This window comes from Gouania willdenowi, chromosome 8 (assembly GCF_900634775.1).
Source record: "Gouania willdenowi chromosome 8, fGouWil2.1, whole genome shotgun sequence".
In the NCBI taxonomy this organism is placed as follows: domain Eukaryota; kingdom Metazoa; phylum Chordata; class Actinopteri; order Blenniiformes; family Gobiesocidae; genus Gouania; species Gouania willdenowi.
The window spans coordinates 5,160,058-5,187,118 of NC_041051.1; the positions used below are offsets into that span (position 1 = coordinate 5,160,058).

The following is a 27,061-nucleotide window of genomic DNA, read 5'->3' on the forward strand; positions in this document are numbered from 1 at the left end:
TGATACAGAAAGATGACAGATACCGCAGATATAGACGCTGTTGAAAGATAGATGAATATATACAATAAATATAAAAGGAATGGATATGTAAGATATTGTAGATAGGTACGGTAGAGAGATTTAGATACGAGATAGATAGATGCACCATAGAGTTGCTGCTGGCATAACATAACTAAAAATATACCAAACAATATTTTCAAACAACTTATAAACAAAGAAAATAAATGCAAAATATATAGATAAACATTGACTATATTTCAATGTTTGTTTATTGAGGAAATATCATACAATAAGGAAAATGTCTAGAGGGGGCGTAGTGGCTGGTCCAAACTGACTGAGATCAAAGATTGTGAGTAGAAAGCACAGTATCAGAATAACAACCAAACATATTAATGCAAAGGTGTGAGCAGCAACAGGCAGTGTGGCTTTTAAAAAAGCACAATGAAAACTTATTTCCACGCGAAAATGATTAAGCAATAGATTTTTTCAACAGTTCTACAAGTGCATTTTATTAGTCAATAGTATTGAGCTCCAAGCGATTATTGATTTGTTTATTTAATCATGTATTTAAAAGAAATAGGTCCACAACTGGAAGGAGACAAGGCTGTTGCCAGGCAACACAAACATTTCCTAACTGACAGTTGACTAATGGTTATTAGTCTCGTTAAGCTGTGGATCTGTTTGTTTTGGTGGAGTTAAATTAATTATTTAATAAACAAGTCCATAATCACTTGTAACTCATTACTGTTAACTAAAGCAATATCACACTCAAGGTCATGCTGTTGTGCTGAAATATTAGCACTGGTGTGATTATCTAAGGCCTATTTCAGCACAACTCCAAGTGTGATATTGCTTTATTTCATGCTGATGTTTTTTCCATGAGGGACACAGAAAGACATCTTGTGTATTTGGATGGTTCTACTGTAAACATGTGATCATGTTTTATTTTACTATGCACGTTAGGAGAGACAAATAGTTTTACCAATGGAATAAATTTGAATAAGGTCATGATTGTGATCCAACAGTCAAGCCCAGTATCCGATGATGAAAACAGCCACAGACATACAGATGATGAGGTTGATGTTGACAATGAGTCGTAGATGTGGTTTTTCCTCCAGAGAACAGATGACTTGTTCATCTACAGGAGGATCCACAACATCTCCATTCCTCCGCCTCTCCATCCCACACAGCCAATAGATGGCAGAGATCAGGGTGGACTGACTGGATGCTGATGAAACAGAGTGTAAAAGTCAGTAAAAGCATTTCTACAGACCAACCTGTCCTATGTGGGGACATGTGTTGCCATTACTGCTGTCAGGCTCATTGTGTGTGACTTCAGTCTCAGGGGTTTGTTGATTGTTGCTGGTCTGTAAATCAGTGATGGTTGGCTCCAATGTGAACACCTGCTCTTTGGTTTCAACCGGATCGAACCTTGTAAACCACGTAAGGCGACTAATCTGAAATAAACACAAAATATTCACTTCATAAAAAACTTTAAGTTTTGCTGTGTCAAATAATACAGACAGACTACACTGCTCATAATATTGCAGCTTTTCAATCATCTTAAAGGGTACCTGTAGAGGAAATGTACTTGACAAAAAATGTGTGCACCTTTTTTAAGACACACAAAAAGTACTTTTTAGAACATCTTTATACTTTGGGGCACACTATGCAGAGCCGCCATTTTGGACAGGATATGATGCACGTTTATTGATTGGCATGGCCTGCCCCTTTAAAGATATGGTGCATTGTGGGACGTTAGCTCTCAGCATTAAGCAGCAGTGTGTAATCTCTTCTTCAGTAACAAAAGTACAGCATCCAGGTTATGTGTTAGGAAATTATTAAATATCACCTTTCCCTGCACTCACTCAGCATGCAGAATTAGCCTAACAGACAGAGCTGTTGTTACTAGCATAAATGAGCCATGGCTGAGTAGTTAGGTGTTGGTAGTGCAAAAATATTGCGAGCAACTGTGACAAAAGCTGCGAGAAAGGATATCCGTTCATGGACGGGAGGATGCGCCACTACTTTTGAGGATCAGCACCTGACGGTGCCCTAACAAACATGTATGTTCTCCTGGCAGTTCATTTAGAAATAAGAGTGAACAATATGGTGGGGGTGGCAGTTAGTGCCATGACACCCACCCAAAGTATCCCCTGTAAGCAGAAACATAGTAGTGCTCTGAACAAGTACGTTTAGAGACTCAAAATAAATGTTGCCATTACTCTGCCATTTTTCAGAAACTGTAGATCAACGGAACACTGTTGCTGAGCAACAGCTAACAGGAATCAACAAAAGAGTAACATATCCTGACCAAAATGGTTGCTCTCCATAGTTTATGCCCCAAGGTATAAAATCATTGTAAAAATAAATTTTAATTTGATCTTAATCAAAAGGTGCACATATTTTGTTTATTGGTAATATATTAAGCACATTTTTGTTATACATTTCCAATACAGGTACCCTTTAATTTGCTACGTTAATAATGGTTTCTGTAGGCATCTTATTTTGCCCGTGCTTTTTTTTATTTTGTATAATTAATTTATTCATTTACAGTTAATAACATTTTTATTAATTGTAAACTATTAAAATTGTATTTATTATTTATGTATCTTAAATGTATGTTTATTTATTATTTAAGTGATCATCAGGTTCACGTTTTCTAATAGTAAAAAGAAATGGGCAGACAAGACATTCAGGTTCTTAAAATATCAAAATGACAGTGGGATTTACTGTGATGCAACACGGCACCACCTAAAATCTTGCCTATGGCGCCAGATTGCTTAGTGAGCCCGTGGACGACCTGATGCATGTTTGCTGCCAAGCCTGTTATTGTGAGAAAGTTTAACTTCAGCAAAGTAGGACCTACTACACAATAGATATCGAGTGGTTATAATGTTATGGCTTATTCATAACATTAAGTGAAAAGAAATGCAAGAATAAGGCATGCGTTGGCCTTTACAGTGATGTTTAAATTAGCGACAACTAAAATGAGAGGGAGATGGTAGCTTCACCTGTTCTGGTCTGGGCTCCTCTGTAGTCAGACTGATGACAACCACCACTATCAACGTGATAAACGACAGCAGCATGGAGAAGTAGAGGTAATGGATGTATCTCAACACTGCCGGTCTCTCGTCCTTTTCAAAGCACAGGGGAGCGGGGTAGACAAAGTCCAGTATCATACGGATAACACCCACTGTGAGGCCGATGACAAGGCCCCAGAAAGCTCCCTGTAGGGGGGACAGAGTACAAGTACAGCTTTAAAACTCTTCAAATTAAAGACAACCTAAAGTCACAAAATAGTCAATAGGACTCTCAATACACTTTTAGTTTACTTCTGTCTGTCCATCAAGGTTATGTTGGCATGTCTGCCATTATATTCGTAGAACTTTAATTATTATTCTGTGCCACTAGGTGGCAGAATGTTGCATAAAAGTACAATAAATGTGGCATTTTGTACATTTCAAATACTGCAGGACTTTTATCAATGGGGGAGTGTTTCTCATTCTAATGTTCAAATCCAATCACTGGAGAGCCCACCCCCACCCATTTTGGAACATTGGAATATTAGAACATTGTAACATTGGTCCAAACAAATCCAACATTGCACACCCTTCAACCAAGCAGCAGGCATGATGAAAGTCTCAGCTCTGTCCAAAAAACTCAAAAAATAATGGTTGCACACACTCGGGATATACACAAGCTGTTAAAATAGCTTCAGGTCAATCAGACACTGAAAATTGACTTTTCTGTTCTTTAAACCAGCGATTCTCAACTGGTGGGTCGGGACCCAAAAGTGAGTCGCGGACCTGTACTGGGTGGGTCGCGGACAGCTGGCCAAAAATAATTAGTTAATTTTTCATATTGGACTTGTCTTTTATTTTGAAAGAAACTTTTCTATTGACAGGCATGCTGTGAAATACATGTTGCACAAGGAAATATTTACCAGTAGATTGATTTTTGGGTTCCTACAACTTCAGTCAAATTAAATTCAACACTTTAAGACTTTTTGTTGCCATTTGAATTTAAATTTAAGACCAACTTCACAGTAAATACAATTAGAGGTAAAAAAAAAAAAACAAAACAAAACAAAAAAAGCACATCAATTCCATATGGGTTACAGTGTAGACATGCAACTGTCCCCCCCCCGAAAGTAAACACACAAAAAACACAAAATTACAGTAAAATACACAAAAACCCTACACTGAAAATAATCAAAATCACTCCAAAACCATATTAGATGACAACAAAAATAGCCTGAAAACTATAAAACAAAAACCTTAACTTAACTAAAAAAATCTTAATTAAATAAAACAAAAAAAACAAACAAATGATGATGGATTCCCAGGGTGAGACCAGTTGAGAACCCTTGCTTTAAACATCATAAAGTGCTATTAGGACTTCATACACATGCCCAAACACCTCGCTCCAATTTGATGACTCGTTCCCACTTTGATGAAATTGACGCAGCACGCCACGCCTCCAGGAAGCTCTCTGCCGTGATTGACATGTAAACAGACTCACCCACGAAGGTGAGCATTTCAGCGCTATGTGCAATGTGTGTATTCTCTACAGCATAGGTGGGCAAACTACGGCCCGCGGGCCACATTCGGCCCGTTGGTCTTTATCCGGCCCACCGAATCCAAAATAAATAATTAAAACACAAAAATGAACCCTCTCACTCTGTCATTTATCTCAACACCCGTGGGAACCAAATGTTCTCCCCTTACGCCCGCCCTTTTCCAGCCTCCCAGCCAATCAACACGCAAAACACATGTAAACAAAGACGAACATTGGCAGAGAAAGCTGCACGTAACAATGCCTTCATGGCCATGGGAAACCACAACACTCGTTGAATAAACTATATTGGGACTCAGTCCGTTAAAATATCATAATTATGACTGCATTCCATTGACTTAGTCCTGTGATGCCTGGCATCCTACTAGGTATGGACAGAAAATGCAAGATGAGGAAGCAGAGATTGCTCGCCGCCATAACACACCCACAAAGAAGAAGAAAAAGAAGAAGAAGCGGCAGAAGAACTTACTCATGTTAGAAGCAGAAACTTAGATAGCTGGCCATACAAACAATTCTTCCACGTCGGATAATCAAAGTAAACTGTTGTTGTTTTATTGCAGGATCACGTGGTGTCGCGTGAACACACCTGGCTCGCAAGGCCTTGTGAGCCAGGTGGAGGTTGACAGAGCAAAACCGCGGCGCTGACACAGCAATACATATCTACAACAATGAGTGGCCCAAAGAAAAGAAGAGTCGACAGTGAGTGACAAGTGTTTAATAATGAATGGACATGTAAATACTTTTCACTAAAGTCCTGTCGAAGGCTCTATGTCTTCTTATTTGCAAAGAAACTGTTGCGGTTTTAAAGGAATACAACATCCACCGTTACTTTTCCTCCGAACATGCTGCTAAATATGCTAATAACCATTATTAACAAATTATGTTGGAGGTTTCTTTTCATGCAAATACTTTTTATTTAATTGAGCAACTTTTACATATATATATATATATATTTCTGTGTGTATGTGTGTGTTATGTGAACTTTCAAGTCCCACATGTGCCCATTGCCCCCCATATAATCTTGACAAATAACTGTTAAAATGTGTTGAACCAACAGGGAACAATATATTTTATAATAAATCAAAAACTAAATTAAACTCATTATCTGAATTTAAAAAGAAAAACAAAAACAAATGTAAAAAGTGCAGTAGAAAAACTAGAGAACCGAACAATAATTTTGACATATGACCTGTATGGTATGGTTTAAGTGAAAAAATGAAGATATAATGTCCTTACTTTATTGACAATAAAGATCATTAACACTAAACGAAACACCTACACACAAAGAAAGTAATAAGTCTAAAAATTTATCAGGCGTTAAAAGAGCATTCAAATATCAAACTGCATTAGATATGTGACCGGGACAAAATGTAATGTGGAACTAAAGTGTAAAAATAAACAAACTTTCAATAGCTGACTTAAAAAATGAATTTCCCTTTTTGTTTTTTTAGGTTTTTGTCACAGGTTACAAACAAACATTTGGTTATTTCCTGTATTTTTGACTGCTGCACTTTTACAGTTTTTTATACAGATAATTTGTTTATTTAATCTTTGATTTATTATGAAATATGATACTTGTTCCCTGTTAATTTAATAAATTTGAAAATGTGTTATTTGTCAGGATTATTTTGGAACAATGGGTGTAGGTGGGGCTTAAAACTTCATCATTGTTCAAAGTGAGAAATACCCAAAAAAGTTTAAGAACCACTAGCCTAAGGTGTGCCATGACAGAAAATACGTGGAAAACACTAGTTAGTTTGATTAACTGTAACTGTTTGTGTATTTTAAGGACTATGGACACCCTGCATTTAGTGAACCTTGTGGAGATTGTTTATTAACAATACAGGTTTAAAATTGTTAGTAATTTGAAACAATGTCACTGAAGGTCTTAAGATCATGAAAAACATTTATTTTAAATGTAGTAGTTAGGAAGTATAGCTGAAAAATGAGAGTAGGATTATATACGGTTATACTTCTTCCTATTCCTTTTCGCTCATGTAAACAAAGATGTTTAAGAATTTGAAGATAGATATTACTAGATGTTATTTTCATTTTTTAAAACTGTTTAAGTTGTTATTTATTTTACATAATTGAAATAAAGAAATCAAATCAAAATAAAAACCTGACCAGTTTAGATGAGAGAACACGCAATACGCACAAGGAAAAGTCCAAATCCTGCCTTTCTGACTGTGAGAACGCTCACAGCTTCTTCTCTGCATTGGCTTCCCATAAAATATAGAATAGAATTCAAGATTCTTCTTCTCACTTATAAAGCCCTAAATGGACAGGCACCAGTCTATCTCAAGGAGCTTGTAGTGCCATACAATCCCCCCAGAACACTACGCTCTCAAAATGCTGGACTACTCGTTGTTCCATTTGTCTCTAGAAGTAGTATAGGAGGACGAGCTTTCAGTTATCAGGCCCCACTTCTCTGGAACCATCTACCAACCACAGTTAGGGGGGCAGACACCCTCTCTACCTTTAAGGTTAGGCTCAAAACATTCCTCTTTGGTAAAGCTTTTAGTTAGGAACCAGCTCATAGCTCATAATTAAGATGCAATAGGCATAGACTGCCGGGGGGGGGGGGGGGTCTGGCATGCTCGGTTGGAGAGAGGTTGGAGAGGGCGTTGAGAGAGAGGTCATTTAGGTTAGAGAGGGACCGGAGAGGGTCCCATTCCTCTCTCAAACACTCCCTCTATGTCTGCTTCTTCCCTTGTGTGTTTGCTCCTGTACTCCTTCTGGCTTTTGTCTTGCAGGTCCGTGGGATCCTCAGTGTGGAGTTACAGAGACTCAACAACTCTGTCTCCACCCTTTCCTCTGCACACACCCAACACAGCATAATGTGGATGGCTGTTCATCATAGGAATGGGATCCACACAAGGTTCCTGCTGCTTAACAGAAGGTTTTCCTTGCCGCCATGATGAATTCATGTTGGGTGTGGGATACATATGTATGTGTATATACGTATATATGCATATGTGTGTATCCATAAAATGAAGAGTCCGTCCTTAAGACTGCTCTACTGTAAAATGTCTTGAGATACCATTGGTTATGATTTGGCGCTATACAAATAAAAGATTGATTGAGATTGATTGATGTTAGTCAAACAGAGAACAATAGTCAGCAACAGCAGATATGAGAAAAACGAGAGTTATGTATGTCCTGGATGACTATACAAATAAAAGATTGATTGATTGATTCTCTCTGCGGCTGGACTTCAGTTCAAATGAGACGTGCTTTTAGTTTTCTACTCCACCTTCTCGTTGGCCCTCTTCCAGAAGCATCCACAGAGGAAGATGACGGAGACGGGCGGCTGAAGGTAGTTGCTGATGGACTGAATGTAGATGAAGAGCTGTCCACCCTGACTGGCCTGTACGATGGGTATCCACAGCACGGACAGAACGATCAGCACCAGAACAAACACTCTGTAGAGCACACGTTACACAGGCTGAAGCTCTGACATCTACTGAGGAGAAAAGAATCAACACGAGAAACCAAACAAGTTCTGACCTGAGCAGCTCATGATGACTTTATATATGATAGGACTGAGCATTGTCATGAATCTGATGACAGATACAATCATTATTTTAAATGTCATGATACTGTATATCCCATCCCTGCTGAAAAAAGTCAGATAAACTATTGGGCAACCATTAGGCACATTATATTGGTTTCTAATGGTTTCTAATGACTACCTATGTTTTCCTAATGGTTCTGGGTTTTTTTTCTAATGGGATTCTATTATCTCTTACATGAATATACAAGACTTTAACTGGTCCCTACTAGGAATTCCTACAGTCTAATGGTTCCTAATCGTTTCCTCTAATGGTTTATTCTACCGTTTCCTCTAATGGTTCCTAATGGTTTATTCTAATGGTTCCTTCTCATGGTTTACAATAGTTTCCTCTAATGGTTCCCTTTAATGATTCTTCTAATGGTTCCCAATGGTTTCCTCTAATGGTTCCCAATGGTGTCCAATTCCCATAAGAGCTTTAGAAACCTCATGGTTCCTAATGGTTTTTTCTAGTTGTATTCTAGTGGATTTTCCAGTAGGGATTACTAAATATATGTATTGCGATATACTACAATATTAATAATTACAAATTTCACCTTTACAAGTACAAAATGGTATGAAATACAATTTTTTAAAAAATTTTTTATTTGAGAACAAGTAAATGGTAACTGTAATTCAAGTATCAAAAACAAGTATGTTTATCAAACTGTCAAATTACATTTTTCAAAAAACTTTAACTTTTGTTTCTACAACAGATTCTGATTCGGTTATGTTTTGTAAAAATAAAGTGCAATCAACTTCCAGCTAAAAGCACTGAAGAGTGACATCGTTTAACAAGGTCTGATGTGGTTCACTGACACCTAGTTACCGGGTGTTTACGTGCTATGCATATGTTAGCACAATTAAATATATTTTAAAAAATAAAATAAAATGCATGATTAAAAATATTAATTTAGACATTTTCTGGATTGATACAATAATCACACAGTGAAATATCGCAATATATTGCAGAATCTATTTTTTCTTACACCCTTAATATATGATAATGAGCATCGTGTTAGTTCAGGCAGGCACGGAAGTCAAGCTAGCCAGCCCCACCAGCTGACTTTAGCCATTCCCTAATCAGTGAATCATCCAGCTGATCATGTTCCATGCTTCCCATTGGTTAGAGTGAGTCACGGCACTGTATTTAAACCACCGCAAATGTCTTGCAACCCACCTCCACCTCGTCCTCTTTTGGCTAATTAAATAGATGGTAACAGCTCAACTAGTCTGAGACACTCTGATGTTCCATTTCTCTATCCTGTTCTGTTGGTCCTTCTGTCCACTAACCCCAACCAGTCAAAGCAGATGGCTGTCACCTAACGAAGATCTCTTCCTGTTAAAAGGAGGTTGTTTCTTCCCACTGTCGCTAAATGCTTGTTCATGTGGATTTTTTGGGTTTTCATTTTTCATACAAAAAAATTAAAATGATATCTTGATAACACGTTGAGATAACTTTGTCGTAATTTGCGCTATATATAAAATTGAAGATAACGCCTGCGCTTCTGTTCCTCTCTTTGCTTATGTCTCAGTGTAACTCATGGAAAAGTGAATGGGAGCTCCTTTTGCGTCGGGCTTTCCACGCATTTGCTGGAAAGGGCAGGGAGGTACCAGAACAGAACCTTACCGCCAAATCTAAAATTCATGCTAAATAAAGGTACTTGACTAAAGTGATCCTGACTGAAATGTTAAAATCAGACAACAGGCTGGGCCGCCTGTTGAGTTAACATGTGGCTCTCTGCCTAAATGAGTGTGCCCCCCAAAATAAATGCAAAAAATGACAGAAAAATACATGAAACATAAAAAAAATCCACAAAAAAATTTTAAATGTACAAAATGACAATTAAATTCATAAAACGACCCCAAAAACACAGGTTGAGAGAACAACATACAAAACGACAGCAAACAGATATAAAGATAGAAACCACACAAACCATTATTTATTATTTTCCTGTATTATCGATCAGATTGGTTGTTATTCTAAATGCTGACATTAATGTTGATAATGTGGCCCTCGCATCAAACAATCATCCTTTAGTGGCCCCTGCTGTGATAATAGTGTGTGTTAGAATATGCAAGACATCAGCAAACAGAAAACAGTTTCCAGCATGGCTGTACATTAAATGGAAATAAAAAAAAGAATGACACATGAACTATGAATGATAAATAAATGAACAACTGAGACATTAAAGCCATCTGACAAGCATGAGTGCAAAATAAAACTGGATCTCAGTAAGTGAGCAGCTTTAATCAGTTAAATGCAATTATACAAGTACTTGTGGATAAAATGTACATAATGATATTAATTGTTTGGTAAATATATAGAATAGCAGTTAATCTATACCGTGCTCATAAAACTACTGAAATTCTGCAAGTAAAACATGTTTAATAAATAATTAATCATTAAGTTCAATTCAATTTAATTTTCTTAATGCAAAATTGTAACATATTTTGAAGAAAATACTGGGACATGTACGGTGGATGACATTGCTTTCAAATGATAAAAAATGGAGTGAAATCCTCTTTCTCATTAAATCAATAAAAGAATATAGATGACTTTGATCATACTTGGAAATTTTATTTATTTACTTATTTCAATTCATTTATTATTATTATTAATAATAATAATAATAATAATAATAATAATAATAATAATAATAATAAATTCTGAACTATAAACCCATATGATCCCTAATCCTGATTTATAGGAATGAGTAAATAATTGTGGTTATTATTTGTGTAAACCAACCAGGAGTTTAAAAGTGAATGTTTTTTTTTTTTTTGCTTTTCATTTTTAATATAAAAAGATAATTATATTAATTGTATATTCAGTCTAACTTCACAGACTTTTCACTTGAGTAGTTTTGAGACCCCTGATTAAAACTCTGCCACTGGTTTAAATCATAATTAAAAATCCTATGGACTGATAGTGATCACCAACCTGCCCACGATCATAAGCTCCCATTCTGAAGCTTGTGATCTGAAAGTCTTCCACAGGTCCATGGTGAAGATAGTGCTGGAGCTGTTGAAGATGGAGGTGAGCGAGGACATGAGAGCCGCAATCATCACAGCCATCATGAGACCTCGCAATCCTGTGAGGACGCAGCTATGAATTAGACATGTGGAGCAGAAAGGCTACTGTACATGAACATGAAATGAGTGTAAACACAGTGAAGGTTTCTCACCTGATGGAAGAAGCTCCATCACCAGCTTCCCATAGGCAATGTCTGAGCAACCAACTGCGTTACCACAAACCTGCTCACACAACTGTGGGTCTGTACAGGCCACCTCATCTGCAACAAGAAACAACTAAGGATCAACCACTCACCCACCAACCAGCTCAAACCATTATTAAACATTAAATATATATATATATGCGGAACTAGACAAGGCTGTCCCCTATCTGCCCTATTATTCTCTCTAGTAATTGAACCCCCTAGCGGCCGCAGTACGCAATGACATTGGTATTAGGGGTGTGCAAAGAGAAAAAACTTTGAACATAAAGTATCCCTTTATGCAGATGGCACACTTATGTATCTGTCTGAGCCACTTCAAAGCCTTCCAAAATTACTTAACCTTTTGGATGACTTTGGAAAAATATCAGGCTATAAAGTAAACATGCAGAAGAGTGAGTTTATGTCCATAAATTTTGAAACACAACAGAATATGTTGCAGTCACTCTCATTTAAAATGAGTAAAGATAAATTCAATTACCTAGGTGTATGGATAACAAAAACTTACAAACACATGTATAAGACAAATTTTATTCCACTACTAGAGTCTATGAAGCAGGATCTTGAACATTGGAATACACTACCATTATCTCTAGGGGGCAGAATAAATATTGTTAAAATGAATATTTTACCCAAATTTTTATATCTATTCCAATCTAAACCATTATTCCTAACAAAATCGTTTTTCTTTCACATAGACAAGTTAGTTTCATCATTCATATGGAATGGGAAAAGTGCACGCATTTCAAAAAATATTTTGCAACGACACCGGGAAAATGGAGGACTCTCACTTCCCAATTTTCAATATTACTATTGGGCATCCAATATTCGCGCGATGCTATATTGGCCTCATTCTTCACACAACAGTAGTTTTAAATGGTTGAAACTTGAGAACATGTCATGCAGATCTACTTCTTTGCATTCTCTGCTGTGTACAAAGCTACCTCTCCCTCAACCTTTATGTGAATTTTCCACAAACCCAGTTGTTAAACATTCTTTCAAGATTTGGGCTCAATTCAGAAGAAGTTTTGGTCTAAATAATCTGTCAATTTATGCTCCTGTAATGCAAAACCATATGTTTGTCCCTTCCGTTGTTGATGACTCTTTTGCAGTGTGGTTCGCCCATGGCCTGAGGACATGTCCTTACATGTTTGTTGAAGGACTGTTTGCCTCATTTCAACAAGTGAAAGGGATATTTCAAATTCATGATTCTCATTTCTTCAGATATCTTCAGCTTCCTTGAAAACATCTTGGACTTGAATGCAAACTCCAAAGGACTTATTGGTAAAATCTATGCTATTATTAATTCCTATGATTTGGAACCATTGTCTCGTATCAAAGGAAAGTGGGAGGAGGAATTTATAACTGTAATCCCTGAACATGTATGGCAATCTGTGATAGATATATATTTTTCTTCAATTTGTTTAAGACATAGGGTAATTCAATTTAAAATTGTTCACAGATTGCATTGGTCAAAAGTGAAACTGACGAAATTTAAATCTGACCTCGACCCCCACTGTGATCGCTGTGAAACTGAACCAGCGACTCTATCTCACATGTTTTGGTTCTGCTCAAAATTGACACTTTTGGGAATCCATATTTAGATTTCTTTCGGATGTATTTCAGATTAATGTTGAACCGGCCGCCACAACTGCAATATTTGGTATTGTACCTCAATTTTCTAAATTTAATCAAGAACAAAAAGATGTCATTGCGTTTACTACACTTATTACCCGAAGGCTTATACTGCTTAAATGGAAAGACAAACGCCCTCCATCGTTTAGAATGTGGTTTGTTGATCTTTTGTCTCATTCAACACTGGAGAAGATATGACATTCTATAAGAGGTTGTGTCAGTAAGTTTTTTACTCTCTGGCAACCCATCTTGGATCAAATTAAACAGGTGGATCCCTCACTTATTCTATCAGAATGATGTCGTACTCATATTTCTACTCTATTGGTAATTTTTTTTTTTTTTTTTTTTAAGGTGCAACAGGGTGGGAGTGTTCTGTGGGAGGGGGGTTATAAAAATTAAAAAAAAACATTGTTGTATTTTCTTTTCTTCTGTTTTATAGCATGTCTACAATAAAAACACTTTGAACAAAAAAAAAAAAAAAAACAGTAAATATTTCAGCCCATTTGAGCCCAAATTTGCCTCATTTGTTCAACTTTCTCACAAAAGTGAGCAAACGTGAACACACGAGGCTGGTCAGGCTTCGACTAACACATCAAGGTCAGTATCATGTATACATGTTCTGCCCACATTCAGTTATTTAGTGTTTTGTTGATTTTATTGTGTATTCAATTCAAAAACTGAATGTGTGGAAAAACTCAATGTAACAAAAAATCAATACATTAGAGGTACAGTCTGCAACTCATAAAAGTGACTTTTTGTCATAATAACTAAAGCTGTTACTATGTAAGGACAGCTTTACATCAAACTAGTAGTTTGTGTGAAAAAAACAGACTTATTGAGCCCCCCTGCTGCTCCTGCAGCCTTTGGCAGATTGCCAGTATGCACCGTGACCGTGCAAAAAGAACCAATCAGAGCCAGGATTGTGTTTGATGGACTATCTGACAGCTGTTACTCACAGGCCACGCCCCTTTCCCCGGGCTGTAGCGTCGTCTTTTTTACAGTGTATGGTCTGGAGGAATAGAACATGGAATTAGTGACTTCTCTGCTTGAAAGATGATTACTGCTGCTTGATTTACATTATGTTTGATTTGTAATTGTTACACTAGAACTCTGTAGTGCATGTGTTTGTATGCGCGCAGCAGCCTCTGTGTAGCTGCTGTAAGTGACACTGTGTTGTTGCTGCTGCTAGGTTGGTGTACTGTGTGTACATTGAGAGAGAGAAGCGCTGCAGTAATATGCTTTTAACAGAGCATGTTATATTACTGTGATGTTGCTGTTAGGCTAATGTTAGCTTCTCTGAGGGAGGGACTTTGGAAAGTTTGGAGGTAGGGAAAGAGAGCGGCGGGGAGGGAGGGGGAGAGCGGGATCTGAGAGTCACGGACTGCACCTTTAAGGGTCCAGAAAGCCATCGCTAATGGTTAACTATGGTTAAGTAATGCATATGATGCAATTATAATCTGTTACCTAATGTATAAACATGTGTTGCACTCATAGTTAAAGAGTAACTAAACCCCTGCTTTCTGCTGACATGCCACTAGGAAGGAAATTCCAAAAATGCCTTGATTATGAGCGTTACTGCTGTAGCAGAGCCATTTAGAGAGAGTTGCGACATCTCCGTTCACGCCAATGGGACCATTTTTTTTTTTTTACAGCAATGTCGGTTCATGGAGCCTCACAATAGTTCCCGGAAGTGAGTTGTTGACTATTGCAGCGCAGTGGAGCTAGAGCGGAGTAGACAGTTTGTGATGCACTTTTGAAAGGTAAGACGTTTAAATAATCATCATATTGGATATTATTATTATCTAAACCCATTAACGTGTGCATTAAAGCATGTTAGTGGATTATTATCATTATTAACATGTATTGTATATACACATACATTTGACGGTGTACTCTATAAATATTAGAAATCAATGCAGTTATTGACAACAAATTACAGAAATTACCGCCCACTCAGGCAGCCCACACGCTGTGCGCAGATACAGACGGTAATACACACAATGTGTCTACACACACACATACAGCAAATTAATAAGCTGAAATGTGTCACTACAACCACAGGCACACACACAGCCTTACAGACACCACTTAGGGGCAAACAGTCATGCACTTCCACCACCTTGTGCACACAGCGATAAGACGGACACACATCTGCGCACATGCAGACAGACGGGAATACACTAATAGCATAGAAGTGTCTGTAAATACACATAGCTTGATGGACCCTCTGATTAGACCAGAATCTGCTCTTTATAAAAGCACAGAGTCAAAAACATCACTGCTACAGCGCAGAGCCGGCTCTACCCAATGTGGCGACAGTTTCTTCTCGTGCAGGAACGTCAACAGATCCATGTTGGTCATGTTTTTTGATGGCAGGGGTAGAAAATTGGCCATTTCCCTTGCAGGTTCAGTGCTATCAATGTCTGCCTGGCTGTCATGGGTCAGAGGAGTGCTTAAGGTTTGACATCGTTTTAGAACCTCTTTCTGAATGTTATGAAAGTTGAGGAGCATTTTTATCTTTTACCTCTCCAAGGTTCTGAAATCTCTCATCAATATAGAGGAAGATGGCTGTGTCGATAAGTTAATTGAAAAATGTAGTTTCCATTTTTCGAAGTGCATCCTCAATGGGCTCATCTTGAGACTCATTGCCAAAGTGCCTTTTTGTGGCTTTCAGCCTCTGTATTCATTTCATGACACATTGCCTTTGCAGTTGTCTGAGCGTCAGAAAATCCATTGTTTCTGTAGGAAATGAGGGCATCTCTGGCTTTCTTCGGCAAGTCAACTGCTACATCTAGCTGCATAGAGGGTGACTGCATGAGTTTACTCACATGCTGGATCTTGCCGAGAACATCATACCAAACAGCTGTGCAAATGCAAAAGTGGAAAGAAACTATTTCCTCAGCCAAAGACTGGGCCTCAATTCTCACCACAGGATCCACAGTTGTTTCTCTCACCTCAAGAAGAGCCTCTCTGACTTGCCTTGTCTGATATCTTACTGCCTCATCACTTCTTGTCCTACTTTTCCATCTGGTCTTTGCCCTTGATTTCAGACTGATTGTGACATTTTTCAGGAGGATGTCCTGCCCGTGGGTAGAGGCTGAAAAGAGCTTGAACAACTTTGTTAAATATTCAAAGTAGCCAAATGCATCTGGAGAGCATTTCGCAGCATCAGCTACGTACGACCAGATTCAAGGTGTGGGCACCACACTGGACAAAAAAAGCTCTCGTATTCAACTGAAGCAGCCTTGCAGGTACACCTGTATTTTTGCCCTTTGTGTTGGCACCATTGTCATAGGACTGGCCTCTGCAGTCCTCAAATGGGATGTTAAGCTCTTCTAGCCTTTTTAGGAAGAGGGATGACAAACCTTCCCCTGTAGACTCCTCTGCAATGAGAAAGCTCAAAAAATGTTCTTTAACTTGAGGAATGTCTCCTTGTGTCACTATCCTGACTATGACAGCTGTTTATGATGAGTCAGATCAAGTGTACAATCTAAAATGATGGAGAAATATTTGGATGTCTTGATCTCTTTCACCATGGCTTCAAATATTTTTGAACTGATGGAGTCAGTTCATTTTGTGTAATATTGCTCAGATAATGGAAGTGACTGCCAGTTGCACTTTCCACCCTGCTGACAGGCTGCTTCATCACTGGATCAAATTTGGCCATGAGTTCCACCTCTTTTAGGACATTTCCATTGTCTGGCTGGTTTATTGTGTCTGTGAACCCCCCTAAAGTCACATTTTTCTCAGCTAAGGACTGAATTATTGCCACCAATGGATGTAAAACATCACCTTTTTCTCCCAGCCTCAAAAAGTGCCATTTCCTGTCTGTCAACTGCCAGCCCTTTTGATAAAAGGACCTTCATGTCTTTCCATGTTGCCATGTTAGCATTGTGCTCCTGGCTATCCTCATGAACCTTAAAGCTGATATCCGGAGTTTCTGAGAAATCTGTTTATGTAGGATTCATTTGAAATGTGAAAAAATACCTAACTACTACCACTTTTAGGAGAATGTGACAACTCTGTCGCCGAAACCATTTTAAACTCTAGATCACAGTATGCAAATAGGTGGAAACTGTTCACACAATGGTGTAGTCAACAGGGGGAGGCACCAGAGCAGTGCTCATTGTCAATTATACTGCGTTTCCTGCAAGTGTGACTTGACCAAAACCGCTCGGCCTCAGTCCTGAAAGTCTATGTGGCAGCCATCTCAGCCCATAGGGCATAAATGGGGAATCAGACTATTGAGTCACTGACATTGGTTACTTGCTTCCAAAAATGGGCGCAGCAACAAACAAAAAAAAACCCATTACCCCGCTGGGATCTACTGGTTGTATTACAAGTGCTCTGCGGTCCTTCGTTCGAGCCCCTTGAACTAAAATGGTTATCGGCCAAGACGCCATTTCTCTAGCTAAGAGCGTGAGTGAACTCCATGCACTCTGTTTCACCATCCTGGAAAGCAGATGGTTCTGGGGTTACGCTGTTGCCGAACCCCTTGTTTCTACCAAAGACGCCACCCACATGTCAACCAGGCAATTGAGTTGGCAGCATATAACCCCACACACATGAACGGTGGGGAGGATAAAAGGGCACAGGAGCTCTGTCCTCTTTGAGAGAGGTATATTGTAACGATATCCACATTTTGCTGGTCAGAAACACTGTCTGGCACGGTGGGCCCAGAAAGGGTTTAGTCTTGTCAGCACAGCGGCTTTCTAAGTGGGTCGGGGAGGCAATTGCTGGTGGAAACAGGGCAGAGGGCCTTCCTGTACCTCTAAATGTCATAGGTCATTCAACCAGGGGGGGTTGCTGCATCCTGAGCTTTATTGAAAGGACTGCCTCTTAATGAGATATGTGCAGCAGCTACCTGGGCTTCACCATGCACCTTCGCTCGATTCTACAGGATCAATGTACCAGCACCACAAGTCTTTGCTGCAGCAGTGCTACCGCCTATTGGTCCACAGTGAGGTGAGTGCAGATTCATCGTGACAAGGTTGGCATAAGTCATCCATAATTATGCACCGTCTCTGGTGATCAGGAAGAATGAAATAGAACGAGAGCTACACATGTAACTACGGTTCTCGGTCAATCAGAATCAGGAGGGGTGAGAAGATTTTCACAGGAATGATGACAGGGTAACACCGGTCCTTTACAGGAGAGGGAGGGTTATCCTGGGTCACATGTGACTTTGTTTGTATACATACTTGACCTACATGTCCACCAAGGATATAATCCATAATTATGCACTGCCTCTGGCGGTCATCCAGAATTCATAGAGCCATAGTTTCATGCGTAACTCTTGATTTTAATTGTGTAGGGGACCGATAAATATGCCCAAATATGCATGCTTGATATGTGGCAAGAATTGAGCAATTAGTATGTGTTGACCAACGTGATCTTGTGTTATCAAATTCAAGTAATTTTTTGTAGCCCTCCAAATGCTAAAAAAAAAAAAAAACTTCATATAACATTATGCAATATAAATTTATCTGTATCGAATTTTATACATTATAATGTCTTCAATGAGATGTAGCAGTAAGACATGCCCAGCTACTTTCAGTAACCGCCCCTTCCCCTCCGTCCCCTCACACACAGAATCAAAACCCATCACAACTGTTAGCTAACGAACTAAACATGAGCGAGTCTGACAGTGCAGACACTTGCCACAGAAAGGTCATTTGAGGTGGAGAACTTTTCGCCTCCAGAGTTTCCTCCCAACAGTCACAACCACGGTGGTCCGGAGCCATACATGTTTGAGCCTTTAGCACAGACAGGGGTCGGTGGTGAGGAGGATGAGAAGATGAAGATGCAGGAGAGGATGGGTGACGTGGTACTGAATACTGAACTCTGATAATCTAACCTACGCGCTACAGTTTGCAAGGAGGCGGATGTCCGGTTTTATAGGAAATGCGGAACCAACAGTTAAAGTGATGACAGGGTTTCAAGAACTTACCGTTCAACAAATAGCAAAATTCAGTTGTAATAGCCTGCGTTCAACCCTTAGTGGCCAGTATACTAAACATTTTACAGCTAAATAGGCAAAAATAAAATATTTTTATTAAAATATGAAGAGTTGGACTAGGATTAATTAACAGCACCACTTAATACCCAAATACACATATATTCAGCAGAAAAAAGTTGGTTTGGGTGTACTTACTGTTTAACCTAAAAATAAATGATATTGTGCAATAACTCAGCCACCTTCCTACTTAAACTCCTGCAATCCCTACAGACTATCAACTTTCCTTGCACCTGTGGCTAACTAAGTTTTAAATCCCTTTTTAGATAACTAAACTAACAAAAAGACTGTTCTGGAAAATAGAGATTGTATTTGTGTGGAGAAAGAGTTATTTAATTGCAAACCAAGTCTTCATTATATTACTCTATATTTACATTACCTCTTTCTTTCTGCTGGTTTTCCTCCTCTTCTTTTCTTTTTTTTCTTCCTTGTGCTCCGGACATGTCATTCCAACATGTTGACAAAGTTCTTGTCAATAAATCCTCCTTTCAGCAGCTCTGCTGTCCCACTGAGGGCCGTGATTGGAGGAAACCCTCCTCCCTCCTCTCAGCTTTTATAGGAGGGGCGGGGCCAACAGTGAAAATTTAAAGACGCAGGGTAATCCAAAGAATCCGTCTCAGTCAAAAACAAAATTCTATTGTAATAGCAAATTCACCCCTTAGGGGGCAGTAACTCTGACATTTTACAACTTGATAAGCAAAATTAAAATACTTTTACTAAAATGTGAAAAGTGAGACTATGATTAATAAACAGCACTACTTAATTCCCATATACGTATGTATTCAGCAGAAAAAAGTGGGTTTGGGGTTTAGCGACTTTTTAAGTAATGCTTATGATGCACTCCTATACGTTTAGTAAAGTTTTTGTCACGTTGCTAATGTTCCGCAATACCTTACTTAATAAACACCATCAGCAAATCATTACTAGAGTTGCGTTTTACTAATAGGCTATTATAATTCATAAAATGTAATGCATACATGAGGATAGCCAATTGCATTTTGTAATTTTTATGAATGCATTAATGTTTCAATTAACTGCAGTAGACAATAAATGACTGCTTATTAATGCATTAACGGCTATGTTAAGTAATAAGGTAATACATTATGATTAATAACATTATTATACTGCTAATTAATGCATTAACTAATGTTATTTAACCAACCCTTACTGTAAAGAGTTACTGAATACTTTATTCATCAATTTAAAGAGAATAAAACGTAACATTGATCCTTATTCTCAATGACTGTTGGAGAACTATAGATTCATGACTTTACCCGTGTAGAGAATCCTGCTGATCATGCCAGGAAGCATAATCATGAAGAAAGGCAGAACTTTGAGGTATGAAGCTGTCAGGGATCCTCCTTTAGCATGGGTCAGGGTTTTAGCAGCTAGCGAACGCTGCACGATCACCTGCAACACACAGAACACACAGTATGGGCTCATTTTTATTCGGTGTATTAAAACTATCTGGATAATCTATTAAGTCCTCATTATTTTTCATAAATGCTGATTATTTTGTGTACCAGTGAGAATCTGCTTATTCTAGCACAATCCTACTATTACAGTTATATTATTATATAGACCAATTATGTAATTGTCCTGTGATAAAAGCAGTTCTATAAATAATGTGTACTACAAGACCTGATCAGAGCACCAGTACCACATGGATGGGATGGTCATGCCAACAATCACACCGGGCCACGGCAGGTCAGAGGTCACTGGGTCTCTGAATATGTGAAAGGCATCATCTCGAGGGATGCCACAGGTGGAGTTAGGCACACGGACGGAGGGGATGGCATTGTGGTATCCCTCCATCAGCGCATTCCAGCCTCCAACTTCTGCAAAGCCTGGATGTACAGATGAGTGATGGTTGAAAGTGAACAGAGTTGTACAGTTCTGTAGGTTTGTGTGGCCGTGTTGTAAATGTCACACTCTGTACTAAGTATGATTAGGATGATGAGCATTTGCATTTGGAACCTACAACGATAAAAACCTGAATCACACTGAGGCTAAATATTTCTGTTGATTCTCCACCTTTGAACGTTTTGAAAACATTTTAAGTGAGAAAGTGACCAAGTAGAATATCAACATGTGCTCATTTGATCCATGAAACTTTCATGCCGACATTTCTGAGAGCCCTATAAACAAAAGTGTTAAAAAAAAAAAAAACTAATGGAAAACAAGAAGAGATGCTTTTATTTTGAAAAGGGAATGTTTGACTTTTAGCTTGAAGTCGGTCCCAGGACGATTTATATTCCACTCGCAATGCATCATGGGCCGGGTGAGTATGACTCGTGTGGCCACTGTGCATACTTAAAAAAATGTTCTTATACATCCAAGTATTTCTTGCGTACTCAATATGAATGCACTACATACTCATTTTGATGTCAGATTTAAGGTGCTTTCACATCGAATGCATGATGATTCATTTGAACATTGTCATGCTTTTTGGTTGCTTCATCTCTCCATTGATTATGAGAAAAAATTTGAGACTGCAAAGTTGTGGTTGTAAATGATCATTTACGCAAATAATTAAAAAACATGTGAATAAATGTTACAAGTTTGCAGCTGTAACTAGCACCATTTACATTGACTTTGAATGTAATCTAGTCGCCAGAGTTGCGTTTGGTGTGAACGCACAGCCTGTGTGTGGAATGAACACAGCAGAGCCGTTTCTGGCTATATGTGTCACTATGTAAATGCATTGGGCGGCCCCAATGCATTTACATAATGCATTTACATCTAATCACATTAAAAATGTTGATAGAGATCCACTCAAGTTAAAGCTGCTGAGGACATGATAAATCTTTCTAAAGGTGTTCTTATCCATTACTGATGCCAACGTGAGCCCAAAATCACTGACAAAGTGACATTTTTGGTGTTTTTACAGATTAAACACCTCAATAAAAGAACAGATGATGATATTTAGTTTTTTTTCACAGAAATACCCGAATATGACCTAAATCACATTGAGAGAAGACATATCCCGGGGAATTCATGTATTAATTTATCTTTATTATTTTTATTTATTTATCATAAACAAACCAGAACAAAAATTGCATCAAGCCAATCGCTGTCTTAATTGTCTGACAAAGAAACACAAGAAAAACGGTAAGAATGAAGTAAAAACACTGCCATCTTTGCGTTCTTCTACGGGACTTCAAATCCCATAATACAATGGGCAAAATCTGTCTGAAGTTCAAGTCACATGACAACAAACCGATAGTTTATGATGAAGTCAATAAAAAATGTTCAAGTTGCAATTTGAACCTTTATGAATAAGTTTTCCCATTTTCCAAAAGAAATACCTTAGATTAATTGATCTTTGAGGCTTACACTTGACACTTTGAGAGTGTTTTTAATGTAAAGTGCATTAAAAATCTATCATTATTGGCGTTAAAAACGTAATTATTGTCCACACATCATTTAATTGAGAGGTCGTTCTGACTGAAGCCATGGTTCAATATAACAGACTGTCTGTGGTTCACAGACCACATGGATTAGAGTTACAAACAGAGCTATAGAAACAACCCCACATGAACACTTCCTACTTACTGAAGCCCATGAGTGTCAAAGCCCCAGCTAGCATGACAGCAGTTTGAGCCGCATCTGTGTAAATAACTGCAGCCAGACCTCCTGAAAGACAACATTCAACATGTGATCAACTCAGATTCAACAGCATTAGTCTGTGCAATAATAGTGAGGTTTACCTGCTATAGTATAGAGAGCAGTGATCACCAACAGAAGTACAACAGCCAGGTAGATATTCCATTTTAAGGCCAGCTGGATAAACAAAGCACCTGCATAGATATCCACCTGGCCAGAAACACAAAATAAATGATTACTTTAAGATAGTTTGCATATAAATCATGAATACTTGTATGTAGATGTGTCTCTTACAGATATTTTGGTAAAGATGTAAATGAAAAGTGACAAGACAGCAATAAATATCTGTGTTCTTCGACCACCGAACCTCCGCTGCAAATATTCGGGCATAGTCGTCACCTGCAGAAGAGAAATTAAAAATAAACTTATTTGAGTAATCAACTTCATGAGAAAGAAACGTTTCCTCAGGGTTTTCATTTCCGGACGAGGACTCGTGCTTTGCAATAAACATTACAGATGCATGAACATGTAACTCACCCCAGAGGCAATATATATGGGGAGGAAGACCCATCCCAGCAGCAGCACCATCAGCATACCCTATGATACCAACACAGGTACACACAGTCAATGCCTTTAAAGAGCATTTTAAATTGAACTTTGCAATTGAAAGACTCTTACATTCCACTCGTATGCAATGGCCCCGATTCCTGCAGCTGCTCCTGAACCAGCCAGGCCGATGAAATGGCCACTGCCAATGTTACTGGCAAACAACGAAGCCCCTACCTAAATAAATACAAGCAGCCTGTTCTTACAAATATTATGCGTAAATAATCATAAACCCAAATGCAGTATTGTCAAAAAAATTGTCAAGATATTTCAAAAAAATGCTTCAAACTTAAGAACCCATTTCATAAGTTGCACAAACATGTCAGATCATCCTTATCCTCCTGGCTTATCCTATATAAGACAGGAGTGTCATGTCTCTCCATCAACACAGTCCGTGGGTCAAGCCTCACCACGTTTAAGCAGCAGGCTTTTCTTAAGCTGCAGACGCACTCTCATGAAACCACGTCATCATTATTAAAGAAGTAATTTAGTGATGCTTTAAAACACTCAATATAGATCTACAAAATGCAAAATAAGTCAAAAAAGAATTTGAACCGAATATCATGGTAAATTATATTTTAATTTGCTTTTAAATCCATACAAATGGCGATACAATCATTGTCTCTGTTTAATGTGTACTGTATTTTTAATTAGATAATCACATGTGTTTAAACCATCAGTAATAATATATCTATATAAGGATGCATGTGTATCCATCGCCTCTGTTTGAGAAAGCTGTGGCTATACAGAGGGGGAGGGGCTTCAGGGACAGTCACAGTGCAGAGCACTAAGGTTCCCAATGACAAAGATACACTATCACTTTTTGGGATGTGTGCGCAGTGTGTGATCACATGCTTCAGTTGTTTGCTATGATAAAACACCTTCTTTAACCCTTTACTACTTCTAAAAATTATTATTATTTTTTAAATAACGTGTCCGTCATTTATTTCCACTGCTCAGTAACAGGTGGCGTCAGGTCCTGTTGGTCTCAGCATCAGTTTTTATTGGCTGTTTATTCATTGTAAAAGCTGCAGCGCATGCGCCATCACTCTTTAATCATTAAATCTGTGATTGAGCACATAGGTCAAATGAGGATGTTCACTTAAGCTAAACACTGTCAGCTGGCTTGGCTCAGCTGGGGAGCTCCAAGCTGAGAAGGGTTTGATGGAATGGTAAAAGCCAGCGTGGTCACGGATGGCTTAGCTGAACCAGGTTTAAACCATAAGCCTGGCTCTAATGAGAACACTTTGATGAAAGACCCCCCAAGGTGTGAGAAGTAAGTCACACATACTCACAGATATACAATAAATTAGGAAAGTCGAGTAGTAAAAAAAACAAACAAAATCACTGAAACATGTCATAGAATTATTTCACATAGTTTGACTCACGGGCCACCAGGTGATGTTCTTTCCTGCTAGAAAGTAACCATCCACTGTGCTGCGCTTGGTCCGCCACATCGACTGGTGAGAATCAACAACAGCAGTAACATCAACAACAACAACAACAACTTGAAGATGAGAAGTGATGAAGGACATGTGAGGAAGATGTTAGATTCTCATTTAACCTTAATGCAACAATGTTTAAAGTTCACTTTTATTAACCACATTTATTAATATTCAAACATATTCGTATATCGTATATCATAGCTACACATATTTCTACCACCATGACATTGTATATTTGGTTGATTAATGGGTCAATGATGTGACTCCTAAATATTTGAAAGTGTCTATTTGTACGGTTGCCGTACGGACGACCCCCGGTGCTATTGGTACGGTTACCGAAGTGTACGTACGTGGTGTCTTAGGGTTAAGTTATAACCTTATATCGCAACAATTTTTAGGGTTAGGTTTAGTCTTAGTCACGTGACCTACACTGGCCAATGAGGGGCGCTGCGTACGGATATAATGTTGGTAAATTGATACAGCAACCGTATTAATAGCCAATGCTTAAATATTTTGTCCAACTGCATTGCATTTAGTAAAAAGCAGGTTTAAATGCATAAAAAGATAACAAATATGTAGTAACTTAGTAAATGCGCTCACTTTAAAAAAAAAAAAAAACACGTTACTAAATTACTTCTGTAATCATTCTGCTAATCAGTGTGTCAAAATATAATGTCTGGCTTTTGACTGCTGTTTTAAAGTGTTTAAACATCATTAATATTCAAACAGATTAGATGTGTATTGAATTCTGCATAGTATAGCATAACTACTATATATTTCTACCATCATGATTTTCTATATTTGGTTTATTAGGTCAATGATATTTTGTCCAACTGCATATCATTTAGTAAAAAACAGGTTTAAATACATAAAATATACAGAATATGTAGTAATTTAGTAAATGCCCTCACTTTATAATGATACTAAATGACTTCGGTAATTTATTCAAAGTGTCAAAATATCATGTGGTGTGACTGTCTAGCTATAAATGCTGTTTTGAAAAAATCTTTAAAATAAAAATGTTGCCCTATGTTAGTTTTATTATAGACCTGTGTAAGATTTCTAAGTATTTCTATTTTCATCATAATATTTATGCAAACCTTGCCCCAATGATGCCCATTTACACATAATGCAGAATGTAAACATGTGGCTGCTCTACTTACCCATAAACCAACAGCGAGCACAAATATAAAATAGAGCACCAGCACTACGATGTCAACAGTTGACAGAGTGGCTTCGCTCGCAGAAAGCTTGGTCTGAAACGAGGCCACGCTGCTCCCTTGATGACTGACTGCAACGTTTGGGGTCATCTGTATTCCAAATGGAAAAGATTTTTCTTGACTTCATAACTTAATTGGCATCGAGCATTACTCTCCAGTGTGAAAATAATCCAGTGCTACATTGGTAGGAGAGGCATTACGAAGGGCCTGTTGCCAAAATCAAATCATGAACATGATACATGAATTTTCCACTAATTAGCAATGTTTGTTGGGGAGTGTGCCAACCTTCTGCAAGTTTAGGCACTAACTCTCACCATAAAAAGCAGTGACTCACAGAGATTAAATTGATCTCAAACTTAATCCATCAGGTTAAGACTGTCAAATTTTGCAAACTTCCACCAAGCAACAAATATCCATATTGTCAGATATGGCCAGTTTTCTGGATCAGTGATCATTATGGTAAAGAAAGAAGATGAAATAAGCTAATAACGAACAATACAACAATTACAAAAATCACAATGATTTGTGTAATCCAGACCTAATCACGGTAAAACTTTGTGGGGTAAGCTTTCATAAAGAACGGTCAATTATGAACTTTTAAAAATTTTGCTATTGATTTGAAATATATTTATTTATTTTCAAAACAATCAAGCATCATTGGTGTAATTTATTGTTTCCATCTATAATTTCTCCTAAATAAGATTATTTCACATTTTGTCAAAATGTGCAGGTTTCACATTAGATTACACTGACTAACTTTTACTTTGAGTACTACTTAATTGAGCTACTTTTTACTTGTACTTGAGTATTTCATGTTTGACTTACTAGTACTTGAGTACAATTACAATCAAATAACAGTACTTCTACTTGAGTATAATATATCAGTACTCTTTACACCTCTGAAAATACCCAGCTTCATCCTATGCTTTAATTTGTTAAATTTTCTTCATGTATCAATACCACTTTTTACCAACTACATACTAGCACTCAAGAATTACTACAATCCTGTGTATATATTTTGATCTAGATATGTCCATATATTGAACAAACTCACCTTTTTGTTGACACTCACACCTTGTGTTTGTCCAGTTGTGAAATGAGTTCACATCACAACAAAACTAGTAACAAACAACCCGGAAACATTATCTGAAAGGTTCTGTCTTCAG

At 38.0% G+C, this 27,061-nt stretch overlaps 1 protein-coding gene across 1 annotated transcript; it reads right to left on the reverse strand.

Moving 5' to 3' along the window:
• Positions 1-924: 924 nt before the first annotated feature.
• slc5a11 (solute carrier family 5 member 11) lies at positions 925-23,233 on the reverse strand. The gene is made up of 12 exons (XM_028454310.1): positions 23,162-23,233; positions 22,919-23,023; positions 22,729-22,834; positions 22,574-22,654; positions 20,660-20,865; positions 20,293-20,428; positions 11,320-11,427; positions 11,076-11,226; positions 7,835-8,003; positions 3,015-3,230; positions 1,310-1,457; positions 925-1,228 (listed from the first exon to the last, which is right to left on the reverse strand). The coding sequence occupies exons 1-12, from the start codon at positions 23,216-23,218 to the stop codon at positions 1,026-1,028; spliced, it is 1,686 nt and encodes a 561-aa protein (XP_028310111.1). The 5' UTR covers positions 23,219-23,233; the 3' UTR covers positions 925-1,025.
• Between the last annotated feature and the right edge of the window lie 3,828 nt (positions 23,234-27,061).

Coding starts and splice junctions, on each gene's coding strand:
- slc5a11 (XM_028454310.1), bottom strand. CDS start 23,218: ATGCTGATGGTGCTGCTGCTGGGATGGGTCTTCCTCCCCATATATATT. Junction 22,835..22,918: donor ACATCTTTACCAAAATATCT/GTAAGAGACACA, acceptor GTTTCTGGCCAG/GTGGATATCTATGCAGGTGC. Junction 20,866..22,573: donor TTTGACACTCATGGGCTTCA/GTAAGTAGGAAG, acceptor CTGTACATCCAG/GCTTTGCAGAAGTTGGAGGC.